Genomic DNA, 14,444 nt, shown 5'->3' on the forward strand with positions numbered 1-14,444 from the left:
AGGTGATGTGATAAGCCATCCTAAAATGACACTTCCGTCCAAGGTGGCGCCTGTGAACTGAGCTCCCATCAGCCCTTATGTTTGGAGAAAGAGTAGCTAACAGTATGGCAGGAAGTGTGTTTCCTAGATTTGTTTTTAATACGTTTTAGAAAAATATTTTATTTATTTTATTTGTATGAACAATTTGCCTGCTTGCATTTCAGCGCACCATGTGTGTGTGATGCCTGGAGGGGCCGGCAGAGGGTGCTATCTCCCCTCAAACTGGAGTTAGAGATGTGGTAAGCTTTCATGTGTGCTGGAACCCACAGCCAGGTCCTCTGCAAGGGCAACCAGTGCTCTTGCCATCTGTCGAGCTCCATCTGCTTTTAATTTATTGTGCTTTTCATTATAACCTGGGTACAAATTACATTCCAGAACTACGTTTGATTTTCATGATGCAGAGGGCAGCCTATATTTTTGGTGATTCTGTTTTCTGACTTCTAACTTGGGAGAGAAATTGCTATGTAGCTCGATAATGGAGAAAAACCTCAGAATTGCTTTAGAAAATGTGGACTGTATGGGTCCCTGTACCCAAGGTGTATTGGAACCTACTTTGTGAATTCCCACCAGGCATTTGAGAACTGAACGGGGTGGGTGGCCTGCCCACCTCCTTTGTAAAGTAAAATTAAGAAGCTTAGGTGCACTGGACAGTTTTTTTATTTTTTTCTTATATTTCTAATATGATTTTATTTTATTTTTTTTCCTCCCAGCCTCCCACATTTATTTATTTTTTCATCACAACATTGTGACAGTAGAAATCACGGGCAGGAAGAACGTTGGAGACTCGCAAACACAGGACAGTTAGGCAACATATGACGGAACAACTGATGGATCAACTAATAGCTTTTAAAGAAACCTGAAAATGAAGGCAACAGAAACTGGAAAGGACACACCAAGACTTGTAGGATGGGATACAGCACACACGGCTCTGAGAGCAACGGCGATCACGTTTAGTGTTTGCAAAAAAGATCACAAATGAACTGCCAGATGCTGTGGTCGAGCCAGGGTCAAAGGACGAAGGGGAGAATAGAAGCCAGAGCAGAAGTAGACAGAAATCCGAAAACAAGCAAGACAAAGTCAGTGTTTTAAAAGATTGAAGAGTTGATCGCTCTTGGTCTAAACTGAACACAAAAACTGGGATCCTCGGAAATGAGTTCACCAACCAAAGTAGAGGCAATACGGCAGCTGCCACAGAAATACAGGGAACTATAGGATGTTATTCGGAACAATTGTATGTCCCAAAAGAACCTAGGAATATCCAGACATGTCCCCCTACCTACACTGAAGGATAAAGAAACAGGAAATCTGCACAGGTCAATAAAGAAGAGCCTGGTGATTAAACCAATAATAAAAAAGCTTGCCCTGAAGGAAATGCCCAGCCCTGATGGCCTTAGCCCCGAGTTACATCAAACTAGCCTGGTCTACACAGTGAATTCCAAGCCAACCACTGGCTGCGTGGTGAGACCCTGGGTTAAAAAAAACAACAAAACATCCACCAGCAGTGTTTCACAACAGTAACAGTAGCCTGTCTGAAAGACTAATAAAAAGAAAAATCTCACTGTAACAACTTCCCACCCTCACCAAGCCTTTAGGAATAAATTTGATTAGGAAAATAAGGCTGCCCAAAATCCTAAAACATGAATCAAAGGAGATACACAGTAAAAATAAAATGTTTTGTCCATGCACTGGAAGCACTAATGTTGTTAAAATGATCATATGACCCAAAGATCACTATATTATTAGTGTTATTATCTATAACACTAATGTTGTATCTGTCAAAATTCAAATATCAGGCTGAGTGGTGGCAGCGCACGCCTTTAATTCTAACACTCGGGCGGCAGAGGCAGGTGGATCTCTGAGTTCGAGGCCAGCCTGGTCTGCATATTGAGCTCCAGTTGCAGCTTTCAAAACATGTCATGTAAAATATCTCTTTATTTTTCAAATATGGAAGCAGAGATGGCATGCTGGGTTCTGGGCAACCACAGAGAACATCCCTGGCAGTCACGGACCTAACCCACTTGTAGTGAGGATGAAGAGGTACTAAACCTTTGCCCAATTGCAGCTGAGCCTTATTAGTTTCTATAAGGTTTCCAGTTGGCACTGTTTACAGTGGAATTTCTGCTCTAAGCCAACAATACTGTGCTGTCTTTGGCAGCACATGTACTAAAATCGGAATGATTCAGATTAGCATGGCCCTTGCCCAAGGGTGACACGTAAATTCAGGTAGCATTCCATGTTTTAAAACATTGTCAAGAAAGCAAAGGTCAGTACTATAAATGAATAATACTGGAAGAAAACAGTTATTTGAAGAATGCTTCTTTATTGGCCACATCTCTACAGTGGGAGGAATCAGGTCTCTTTAGAAGTAGGTGATCTCATCATCCTTGGTTTTGTTAGTCTGGTAACCACTAAGCACCAAATCCTCATCTTGTCCGGCAAGACCTTGAAAGACTTTCACGTGTACGTAGTTACCATTGCCGACATCCACCTGAAAGACATGAGGGTGGGGGAGATTATTCACGTGGATCTACACTGTATGACAGATCAGCTGTCTTGTAAAGATGATGTGGGGGAGATTATTCACGTGGATCTACACTGTATGACAGATCAGCTGTCTTGTAAAGGTGATGTGATAAGCCATCCTAAAATGACACTTCCGTCCAAGGTGGCGCCTGTGAACTGAGCTCCCATCAGCCCTTATGTTTGGAGAAAGAGTAGCTAACAGTATGGCAGGAAGTGTGTTTCCTAGATTTGTTTTTAATACGTTTTAGAAAAATATTTTATTTATTTTATTTGTATGAACAATTTGCCTGCTTGCATTTCAGCGCACCATGTGTGTGTGATGCCTGGAGGGGCCGGCAGAGGGTGCTATCTCCCCTCAAACTGGAGTTAGAGATGTGGTAAGCTTTCATGTGTGCTGGAACCCACAGCCAGGTCCTCTGCAAGGGCAACCAGTGCTCTTGCCATCTGTCGAGCTCCATCTGCTTTTAATTTATTGTGCTTTTCATTATAACCTGGGTACAAATTACATTCCAGAACTACGTTTGATTTTCATGATGCAGAGGGCAGCCTATATTTTTGGTGATTCTGTTTTCTGACTTCTAACTTGGGAGAGAAATTGCTATGTAGCTCGATAATGGAGAAAAACCTCAGAATTGCTTTAGAAAATGTGGACTGTATGGGTCCCTGTACCCAAGGTGTATTGGAACCTACTTTGTGAATTCCCACCAGGCATTTGAGAACTGAACGGGGTGGGTGGCCTGCCCACCTCCTTTGTAAAGTAAAATTAAGAAGCTTAGGTGCACTGGACAGTGGTGTCACATGCCTTTAATCCCAGCACTCTGGAGGCAGGGGAATCTCTGGGTTTGAAGCCAGCCTGGTTTACAGAGAGAGTTCCAGGACAGGACAGGCTCCAAAGCTACACAGAAAAGCGCTGTCTTAAAATGCCTTTTGTCAAAGTTTACCATTATATATGACACTATGATGAGCAACATACAAAAAGTGTGTGTCTGTGTGTGTGTGTTTGATCACACTGATGGCTTACTATAGGTCTCAAAAAAAGGTGTGGCAGTATCAGTTTTAAAGATGCCAGCAACAGACTAAGGAGATGAACTCCTAGAGCTGGGGTGCAGCTTGGTTAACACAGTTTTTGTCTATCGAGTACAAAGCCTTGGGTTTAGTCAACCAGCACCTCATAAACCCAGTGATGTGTGCCTACTATAATCCAAGCATCGGGAGGTGGAGGCAAGGGGAGCAGAAACTCAAGGTCATTCTTATATTACATACGAAATTTGAGTTCCAACCACCAGAGATACGTGAGACCCTGTGTCAAAACAACAACCAAACCAAACCAAAACAACAAACAACAAAAAAACCAATGAAAAAATGACAGAGCCTAAATTTCAACCTAGATCTCTTAGATTCCAACATCCACATCATTTTCCTTCTCTTGTTGGCTGGTTTTGTTTTGAGGAAGAATCTCTATGTAGCCCAGGCTAGCCTCAAACTCTGGGATTGTTCTGCCTTGTCTCCTAAGTACTGGGTTACAGGTGTACCCCATGCTCAGCATTTGTATTCTTCTCACTGGACAGTGTTACTTTAAAAAAAAAAAAGTGTTTGTTTCCTCCTTGGCAAAGAGCAGTAACCTTTGCAAACATTGCTAACATTACCCAAGCCAGTGCTCTGGCTGGAAGTCCGGGCTCTGTGCTTACAGTAGTGTGAACTTCTAGCGTCATTTGACTTTCTAGAGATCAGTTTTCTGATTGGTACCAACTAACTAACTGATTGGGAGAAGTGGTTTATTTTTGTTTCATGGCTTTTTCATAAGGATCAAGTGAAGAGGGGCATGGCCTGCTTATAGAATTGTACCTGCACATCCTAAGGGCACCATGGGTTATTGTGCCCACCATTCAGGGTAGGGGGTTAGACTCAGGGGAGGAGATGTTGGCATCGCATAGAATTTATTTGTTTGTTTGTTTATTTTGTTTTTTTTTTTTGAGACAGGATTTCTCTGTAGCTTTCGAGCCTGTCCTGGAACTAGCTCTTGTAGACTAGGCTGGTCTCTAACTCACAGAGATCCGCCTGCGTCTGCCTCCTGAGTGGTGGGATTAAAGGCGTGCGCCACTGCCGCCTGGCGTCGCACAGATTTTAAACAAGTGTGAACAAGAAGTAGAACAAAGGTCAAACCTGGGACAACCCTAACAACAAAGCCTGTAGTCCTTCATTGTACAACTCTCTCAGTAGGGACTCAGGACAGAAAATCTAGAGAGTGGCTGAGAGCCGCAGAGCTCTGTGCCTGCTTGAAGGAAGAAGGGAACTAAGGCCCAGTGGAAGAGTAGAAGGGGGGAGGGGGGAGGAAGGAGGGGAAGGGAGGGGGAAGCAGAGAGGGGAGAGGGGGGGAAGGGAGGGGGAGGGTGGAGAGTGAACACACTGCAGTAGGGTACTCAAGGGGAGAAATTTTCAAGATAATTTTCTAATGAGCTTTTTAAAGAAGTATGTGAGGAAATTAATTAATTAATTAATTAAATGTATTTATTTGGATAATCAGAGTTATTAAAATAGTCTCAGTTTTGGTGGAAAATTCCTATCTTTGTGTAATTTTTTTTTTCCGGAACCGCTAATTCTTTCCTGGCTATGAAGAAAGATCATGGGCAGAAGCAGTTCCTGATGAGGGATTTGCCCACAGTTTCCTCAGGCCTGGAACACGCCAGGAACTCAACTGTGATGGAACCAAACCGGTCTGTTCCTCATACACAACACATGTTGAGCTGGCTAGCTCCACTCAAGTCATTTTTTTAAAAACGGAATACATTAAAAAATTAAATCTTAAGAAGTTAATTACTTTAAAAAAAAGAAAGAAATAGCACTATGCCTTGGTCCAGTGACAAAGCAGAGTAGGTAGAAGCACCTCAACATTTGTTATCTTTGAAATCAAGATTGTCATTGTTAATACATAGAGATAAACATGGCTCCTATTTATTATCCACAGTTGAGTTTTTTAATAGCTTCCCTTGATATCACAGGAGAGTCAAAGTATTTTTTTTCCACTGGAACTCAATCAGGACACCATTTAATTTAATTTTTTGATATGACAGGCTATACAATTTGTTTTAATTTTTAAAAAATTATTCATGTGCATGTGTGTCTGTGTACAGCATCTAGGAATAGGTGCCCTCAGAGGCCAGAGCAATCAGATCTCCTATAGCTGGAGGTCAGGAGGTTGTGAGCCTTCTGATGTGGGTGCTGGACACAGCCTGTGGCTTCTGCAAGAACAGCATGCACTCCTAACAGCAGGATCGTTTCTCCAGCTCCTAAAGTTTATTTTTTAAAATACTATAAATGTGACTATACTCTGTGGCTGGAGTGCCACAAGTTGGACCTTCTTGAGTTGTAAAAAGAATTATTTAAATCATATTACTAACCACTTATTTAAAGGATGAAAGTGGCTTGAATTATTCTTCCAACTAATGATTGGAGTCCTTCTTTAAGTGCATTTGGTTTGGACACACATAGAATTAGGAAATTTGGAGGTAGGAAAGGCTCTAAGACACTGTTTGGAAAATTCCCACATCCTAAGACATTACCCTCTACATCTACCTACAGAAGAAACAGCCATGGCCGAAAACCGTCATGCTAGTGCCTTAACCAAAGAAAAGTGGTGGAAATGAAGGTCCAGGCGGGGCAGCAGGGAACGTCACACGGGTGATAACTGAGGTTGGAGTCTAACCTTAATGAAGTAATTGATTCCAGCGACGACTTGACTTTTATACTCGGTGGCTTCAAATTTTTCATATTTCTCGTTGGTTTTCTCTTCTAGCTTTTCTCTGATCTTATGAAGAGAAAGGAAGAAATGATGTTAGATTGGGTTCAGTCTGTTTGTCTGAGCTGCAAATCTGGGAACCTCACACTACCGGGAGTCCTCAGAGATGCTGATGAAGCCTGGCATGGTGGCTCAAGCCTATAACCCCAGAATTCGGAAGACTGAGGCAGGAATATCCTGTTCAAGAGGAGCTTGGGCTATATAGAAAGTTCCAGGCTAACAAGGCTACAAATTGAGACCCAGCCTCAAAATTCAAAATAAAGCGATAAACTAAATTTAAAAAGATACAATCTTTGTTTCCCCATTAAAAAAAAAACACTTTAAGAATATGATACAGGTTAAAAGTCAAATTATACTGCATGAGGTTGAATTAACATCAAACCAGTGTGATCTTACAAAATAATCACAATTTAGGGCCTCCAAATAGCTCATCAGAGTAAAGTCACTTGTCACCAAGAAAGAATGACAACCTGGATTCCATCCCTGGGACTCACATTGCGGAAGGAAGAAATGGACTCCTCCAAGTTGTCCTGCGATGATCTACATACACACACACACACACACACACACACACACACACACACACACGGATGCAGGCACACACATGCAAAAATAAAAGCAAAGCAGAAACCAATATAGTCACAATTTGCAATAAAGAGCTCTAATAGTTGCATCTGTATTTGATTAATAATTAAAAACAGGACAGCAACAAATACTACTTATTGTTTTAAACTGATTGCACAATTATTGATGAAAATGATGAATTGATTTAGGTAGTCAATAAAATAATAAAGTAAATTGATTTAGATTTTAGATTTCCCCTAGCATTTCCATCTCGCATGCCAACACTCATTCTAGGATCTTCCAAACCAGAACATTACAGTGGAATATTATCATGAAGGAGTCTATAAATGTTTCCAGCTGTCTCTCAACTGTCCCCTCTCCTCCAGGATCCTGCACTGCGTGAACATCACGTCTCCCTAGCCTTTCAGTGGGGTTGGCTCCCAGGTCTTTCTTTGTCATTCTAACCCTGACTCTGGACTGTTCATTTGTGGCGTCCCTTGACTTTGGTTGGTCTGACTTCTCTTGTGTCTGCCTTCTCCATTCTTTACAGCACAACTCGGTGGGTCCTTAGTGCATTGTATCAGTTGCGGATGGAGACACTGTCTCTTGGGTAGGCTGCCTGGCAGGACTCACTACTGCAAGTTACTGTCCATCCCTCTTTGATGAACCCTAGGGGGAGGCATGCTTGGACCACACAGTATTTTCTCATCACAGAGGAGACTATTTCTCATCAGGCCTTCATCCCTTAACTTTGACATGCTTCTTGACAACATGCTTTTGCCAAATAATAATTTAGAATTTTTTCTCCCATTCCTTATGTGTTTGTTAATTAGAATTCTTCTCTATTATTGTCTTCCACTTGTCTGTTGAGATCTCCCTCAACCTGGTGTCTTTTCAGTGTGGCTCCATCCTTTTATGAGTTCTTCCTCCCTATGTGGCACTAGAACACTAACCAGACTCTTCTTCGTGTGCACATACAGTTGTATGTGACACCTACAGTTGTCCCTTGGTATCTGTAGGGGATTGGTTCTGGGATCCCCTGTAGATAGCAAGATGCTCGGATTTCTCATGTTAAATTATCATGGAATTTAAATGCACACCTTCTCACATGCTTTAACTCATCTCTGAACCACTTAGACCAACTAATACAATGAAACACCTAGTAAACAGTTACTCTGTGTTGCTTAAGAAATAATGACAACTGTTCTGGAACTCTCTCTGTAGATCAGGCTGACCTCAAACTCAGAGATCCACTTGCCTCTGTCTCCTGAGTACTGGGACTAAAGGGGTGTGGCACACCTCCCGTTGGCAGTAACTCCTCTCTCGATTACTGAGGATGAAGCCTGGCTTACATTCATCATCTATTTACTTATTTAATCAGTTCTAACACATACATAATAATAGCTTTAGGTTTCCCCATCTAAAAAAATTGTATTTACAAATCAGAATACGGGATTTCTATGTGGTTTTTGTAAAGATCTTATGAGTACTTTGGGCACACCATCTTACTGTTTCTGCCTAATCACACCTACAAAATTGTGTTGCCTTGTGAGACAGAACATTTAATGGTCCCGGGGCTTATTTCTATCTCTCCTATTAACGGATCCAAATTGCATTTTCTTCATTGTTCTTGTGTCAATCACAGGCCCAGAATTTTCCATGAGGGAACTGATTTCAAATGCTCCGACTTGTTTCCTTACAAGCTGCCCCACCTCTGGTTCACTGCGGAAGGTGCAGCCTCCTTCCCCTTTGTAGCAGCATGCATTTGCATCCTTTAATGTGGGATGCTATGGGCCTGGATGCTGACTGGGAGTTGGGAAGTAGGGGAAGATAAGGGTGGGGAGATTGCTAGAGAACATTTAAGATTCTGAAAGTAGTTTGGCATTGAGGGAGCCTGGTGTGACAGTCAGGAGCCCTTCTCCTTTCACGGCCTGCAGTTTCTGATGATGGCTGGAACCTATGTGTTTGTCGCTCTGTCCTCCATCAGAGGACGGGACATCCAAGAAACACAGTTCCAGAGTTCTTCCGGCTTTTCCAAGTGCTGTTCATTTTCTAGGACCTGAAGATTTGAGCCATGGGGCATCCAACCTTAATGACTTTCCCCAGTCTGCCATCCTTCTTCAGAGGGGATTGGCTAGAAGACATGGCTACAAGGTAGATAGGCAATATTTAAGGGAATTTCACAGTGTGAAAATGGAGCAGTGAAAAATATGGTAAAGTTAGTGGGACATGTCTCATGGACATTTGTAAACTGATAAGTCTTAAAGGAAGTATGAAGAAAAGTGTGCCCGACACAAGAAGTCCCTAGACTCTGAGTGGAGGAAAAGACAGTGTAGGACTGGAGGGAAGATGGACCTGAAGCAATATGATAAACTGGGGTATGTCTTTGCCAGATGCCAGAAAGAACTGAGAAACCTGCTGGGGAACCCATGGGAGGATGGGGGGGGGCATAGGACAAGGATGACACGATGGGGAGAAGGTGTAGGTTTCTAGGAAAACGGCAACAAATAGAACCGAAAGGACACGCTGCTGTCCCCAGGGTCCTGCCATGACACGGACACTCATTCATCATGCTGGAATGGTGAGCTTCCTGTGGTCCTGGGACTTCCTGGAACAGAAGTGGAGGAGGAGGAAGCGAGGGCCGTGGGAGTGACCTCTAATTGAAGATTGGAACGTCACAGCTCACAGGATCACGGGAATCACAGTAGAGGAGTACATGAAGATACTTGTCAGGGACAAATGGCCAAGAGGATCCAGCCATGTTCTGATAGAGACGGGAGGTGGGCGCCTTGAGAACGCTGGCGTGGCTGAATGCCAGGTTCTCTGAGGATGGGACAGCAGAAGTGGCTGACTAGGAAGCTTAGGTTGGAGAGAATCTGTAGATGACATCAACAGGAGTCATGACATGCTCAAGCCCAGGGTGTGCCCTGTTGTGCCGATGTGGTGTCTGTGTGGTGTCCCAGCTAACAAAACTCATGCTAAGTGTGTTGGCAGGAATGGTGTTCAGCAACCAGGTGTCCGACATGAAGATGAGCATGTGCAGTGTGCCATGCATTTGCATGTGTGATCATAGCCTTTGCTTCTAAAAATAATCCTTAAAATAACATTTCTTTTGCTCAGGTAAACATACCTGGAATTCTCTTCCAGTGACTACCTACATAGACAATAAAAGATCACCAACTGCAATCTGGTTTTGCTGTTGGGGCAATCTGTTTATTTGGTCTTTCATTACACATGTTATAATTTTTCATGGATGGGATGTATATGTCTTTTTATTTGATTATGTAACAACTTTTTATTATTTTTTTTCCAAGACAAGGTCTTTCTATATAGCCCTGGCTGTCCTGGAACTTACTCTGTAGACCAGAATGGCTCGAACTCACAGAGATCCTCCTGCCTCTGCCTGCTGAGTGCTGGGATTAAAGGTGTGCACCACCACCACCAGGCAATAATGAACATTTAAAAAAATCACGTGAACAGTTGTGTGTGTGTGTGTGTGTGTGTGTGTGTGTGTGTGTGTGTGTGTGTGTTGGGGCATGCATGTGAGCATCAGATGACCACCTTTGGGAGTTGATGCACTCCATCATATGGGCTGGGTTGCTGAGCCATCTTGCCACCTGATAATGTTTTCTGAGTGACAAACTTTAGGAATCCTTGTCTGCCCTGAAAATCCTCACATCCTCCCGATCCCAAAGCCCCTGTCTGCCTTTCCGGGGCATGCAGGTGCCACTTCTCCATGGCACTTTCCCTTCTCTCTGGGCAACCTTTCCTTCCTTCCTCCTGGGGTCTTCCTTCCATTGTTCCTCCATTACCAAGTTCTCTGCAAAAGGCAGAGGCAGCCAAGAGTTGTCTCTCCTAAGAACATTTAACAGTGGATTTTTAAAAATACGAAAAATGTATTTTAAAATAAATTCCTTCCTTCCTTCCTTCGTTGTCTCTCCTAAGAACATTTAACAGTGGATTTTTAAAAATACGAAAAATGTATTTTAAAATAAAAGTACAATGTAAACGACAGGCTGTGGAGATTATCTCTAGGACCCCTAAAAATCATTCTAGGGATGTGCTAACCCCCCTGGCCTGACCCTGTGTGGGGTCTCAGCCAACCATAATCTTGGAGGTATGGATTCACTCTCTTGACTTAACAAGGACTTCAGTAGTATCTGCCTCATGGGTTTTTTGGAGGGGGAATGATTGATATGACTGAGAATATGCTTCCTAAAATATACACTTTACTGCCTGCTTCTCCACATCCCAACACGTGGTGGGGAGGGGATTGTCCCCTAAGGCTGTCTCCAGCAAGAGAGGACAGATGAGTGATTCTGGGAGCTGAGCCACTACACTGTACTTGTTCCCCTGCCAGTAAAGGGCTTGACAGCCATGGCTAATGTCTTTTTTAGTCTTAAACCTATGATTATGAAAGAGCACTTAACTACGTTTTGTTTTATAACATACCCTAGATAGCTTGACTTCCTCTATACTGTTAATTTTGCAGGAGTTGTGGTTATATGCCTTATAGCCCTTTATGCAGCTTCTACAGTCTGTGGTCTGTTTCTAGACGCCTAAGAGAGACTCAGGAAGTGCCCCCACCATGAAATGGTTCATATCTAGGCAGCTTGCATTGTGGTTTAAACCTGAGGCCACGGCTTGCGTGGAGAAGGCGAGTCTGCTGCACTCTCTCCCCTCACACCTGCGAAAGCTCCCCAGGTGTGGAGGCCATGCCGTGGAAAGGACAGATCCTTCTCTTAACTGGGTGACTCTCAGTTTCATCATCTAAAACTGGGATGTAAGGCCTTTTATGCCCCAGGGCTTTGAAGATCAAATGGAAAGTGGAATGGAAGTCAAGGCTTTTACGACTCCTTCCTGGGGTGAGGTGGCCTTGTTAAATCTATTTCTCATTTTGCTTCTCTGAAGCTGCATGAACCCATTTCTAAATTAATTTTATCACCGAAGATGCCATCCAGAGATGATGTCAGTAGCAAGGTACACCCTTCCGGTAGCTTCCTAACTTTGAAAAATTATATGATCAAAATACATTGTATGTATATATGAAATTCTCAAAGAACTCGTAAAATTATTATACTTAAAAACTACCCTAGACCGGCAGGATGACACATTCCTCTAGTCTCAAGTACTTGGGAGATGAGAGGCAGGAGGATCACTTGAACCTATGAAGCTGGGACCACTCTGAGAAACAGCAAGACACACGCCCCCATTTCAAAATAGAACAATTATTCCAGCTAATCAGGAGATCAAATATCAAAGGACCATTAAAATCTGCTGTATTGTCTAGATTTAAAGTAATTGTATTTCCCTAGCTCCCCCCCCCACCCAGCTCTGGTTCCTGGAACATCTCAGGGGGATTTTTCAGGTTAGGGGATTTTTTTTTTCAGGCTACATAAACAGCAACGATGTCTCATCGGTGATATTTGTTCTTGAAACAATTTTTGTGTGCATTATTTTAATTAGTCCTCTTATCCCTTCCTACGAACGAAATGGAGGGCCTTTCCTTGGTACCCTATTTTGAAGTCTCATCTCTCACCAACCTCCTAGGATGTCAGATATCTGGTCCTACCGGAAAGTGAAGTAGTAGGTAGGAGTAACCGCGGCTCCTAAGGGCCTGGAAGAAATGTGGACATGCAGGCCCGTCCAGCCCTCTCCAGTCAGATCTGCACTCTGTCGAGAGCCACAAGTGACTCACGTGCACATTCAAGTTTGAGAACACCGACTGCATGCGAGGATTCTAACAAAGGTGCACAGATTTTTAGCACTGTCTTCTTCATAAATAAAATGCTCCAAAGTATTTATTGAAATAAACCTATGGGTAAGAACCTTAAATACTTAGCCCCTGAATTTTAGGCTGGTGACCTCCTCTAGAATGTGCAGTACCCTAAACACGAAAGCTCCTATCTTTTCTGCTCACATAGAAGCCAATGATGCCCACCATTGTGATGTGTGCCTCTAACCCTAGCACTGAGGAAGCTGAGGCTGAAGTGCCGAGTTTGAGGCCAGCCTGGGTTACTAAGGGATAGGCCAGCCAGGATACAGCAAGACCCAGTCTCAAACAGGCAAACAAACAACAAACTGATCTTGTCTGCTGGGATGATGTTTCAGGGAGGAAAAACAAAATGATGCAAGAAGAGAAGGCGACAACAGATTACAAACCTACACCCAGAGTTTGCATGTATTTCTTTTTTATAAATCACGCAACACATTTTTTATATAGATGAGACTTAAGCAAGATGTATTAACCGCCTATAAACATTGAGTTCTGTTTTGACTGCTGGTGTGGTGCGCACAGCATCCTGGGAATAAACTTAGGAGTCTTTAGCAGCCTTAGGTGCTCACACAGATTGGCTTCAGTTAGTGAGACTGGAAAACCCCATGAGCAAGTGCATCCGAGCTCCTGGGATCACACTTGTGAGGTAAGGGTTTAGAGACCATTTTACAAATTCCCCTTCAGCAAATGGGGAAGCTGAGGCTGCGGTAAACAGTGTGACCTGGCCACTTTTACTTGGGGAATGTTGACATTTCTCTGAAAAGGCTGAATGTTCCACCTTTAGCTGCACAAAAGTCTGAATAAAACACACACATTTCTGGTTTCTGTAATTTCCCACACTCTTTTAACACAAGGACAAATTACAAACCCAATGATGAAAGCTTGATTGGGGATCAAACTTTTTCCTGAAATTGCCCCTACTCACCTTATCAGTAATCTCCTGGATTTCTGGCGTGGCCGGTCTGGCCTCTGTCAAGCCTCCTGGGATCATTCTGAGTGGCTTCTTGGCTGGGCAGGAGGCTGAGAGGAAATGATCTCGAGCACCTAGACTCGGGGTTTAAAAGGAGTTGCTAAACTCCTCCTATAAAAGGTGTTCACTTCCACACCAGCGGAGGGACTGGGAAATGAGTGTGGCCTCAGGCAAGTCTTCTGGCTGAGTGGAGCTGGGGGTGGGGGGCAACGATGAGGTGGGGGGAGTGAATAAGTGGGTGTGCCCAGAATTCAGGCCTGGTTAGTATGGGTTCCTCCCTGTTCTCTGTGCCAATTTTTTTTTCATCCTGTTGTGCCATATGAGGAGTAACACGGGTAACCAGAGTTGCCAAATATGTTTAAAGCTCAAAGAGGTCTTTGAAGAGAATAGTTAAAAATGTCAAGTCCGGTTGTTTAGAATTCACTCAGCTTTATACAGACAACAAAACAGTCTATCTGGAGAACTTTTAGTTTCTAAAATGCGTATCCCCAAACACAAAGAATAAATAGGAAATAATCTTTATTTCTTTTTCTTCTGCTATTGATTCTCTTGTTTGTTTTTAAGAAGGGATTTCATGTATTCAGGGCTGGCTTTGAAATCACTATGAATCTTGAACTTCTAGTTCTCTTGCCTCTACCTGCAGAGTGCTGGGATTACAGGCATGTATCATGCCCAGTTTATGTGGAGATTAAATCCAGGGCTTTTTGGGTGCCAACTTTGTCATCTTCCAGATGAGCTATGTCCCCAGGCCAAGACAGCTAGATTTTTGTCGTTCA

At 43.1% G+C, this 14,444-nt stretch overlaps 1 protein-coding gene and 1 non-coding gene across 2 annotated transcripts; one reads left to right on the forward strand and one right to left on the reverse strand.

The window, feature by feature from the left end:
- The first annotated feature begins 2,178 nt into the window (after positions 1 to 2,178).
- LOC113458324 lies at positions 2,179 to 2,280 on the forward strand. Its single transcript, XR_003378711.1, has one exon. It is a non-coding gene; the product is annotated as a U6 spliceosomal RNA (small nuclear RNA).
- A 118-nt stretch (positions 2,281 to 2,398) lies between these two features.
- Positions 2,399 to 13,701, reverse strand: Csta (cystatin A). Its single transcript, XM_005345080.2, has 3 exons — positions 13,624 to 13,701; positions 6,266 to 6,367; positions 2,399 to 2,527 (listed from the first exon to the last, which is right to left on the reverse strand). Exons 1-3 carry the CDS (start codon positions 13,687 to 13,689, stop codon positions 2,399 to 2,401), a joined length of 297 nt encoding a protein of 98 aa, XP_005345137.1. The 5' UTR covers positions 13,690 to 13,701.
- Positions 13,702 to 14,444: the final 743 nt, after the last annotated feature.

This window comes from Microtus ochrogaster, chromosome 2 (genome assembly GCF_000317375.1).
Source record: "Microtus ochrogaster isolate Prairie Vole_2 chromosome 2, MicOch1.0, whole genome shotgun sequence".
Classification (NCBI taxonomy): Eukaryota; Metazoa; Chordata; class Mammalia; order Rodentia; family Cricetidae; genus Microtus; species Microtus ochrogaster.

Coding starts and splice junctions, on each gene's coding strand:
- Csta (XM_005345080.2), bottom strand. CDS start 13,689: ATGATCCCAGGAGGCTTGACAGAGGCCAGACCGGCCACGCCAGAAATC. Junction 6,368..13,623: donor TCCAGGAGATTACTGATAAG/GTGAGTAGGGGC, acceptor TCTCTTCATAAG/ATCAGAGAAAAGCTAGAAGA. Junction 2,528..6,265: donor GAATCAATTACTTCATTAAG/GTTAGACTCCAA, acceptor CATGTCTTTCAG/GTGGATGTCGGCAATGGTAA.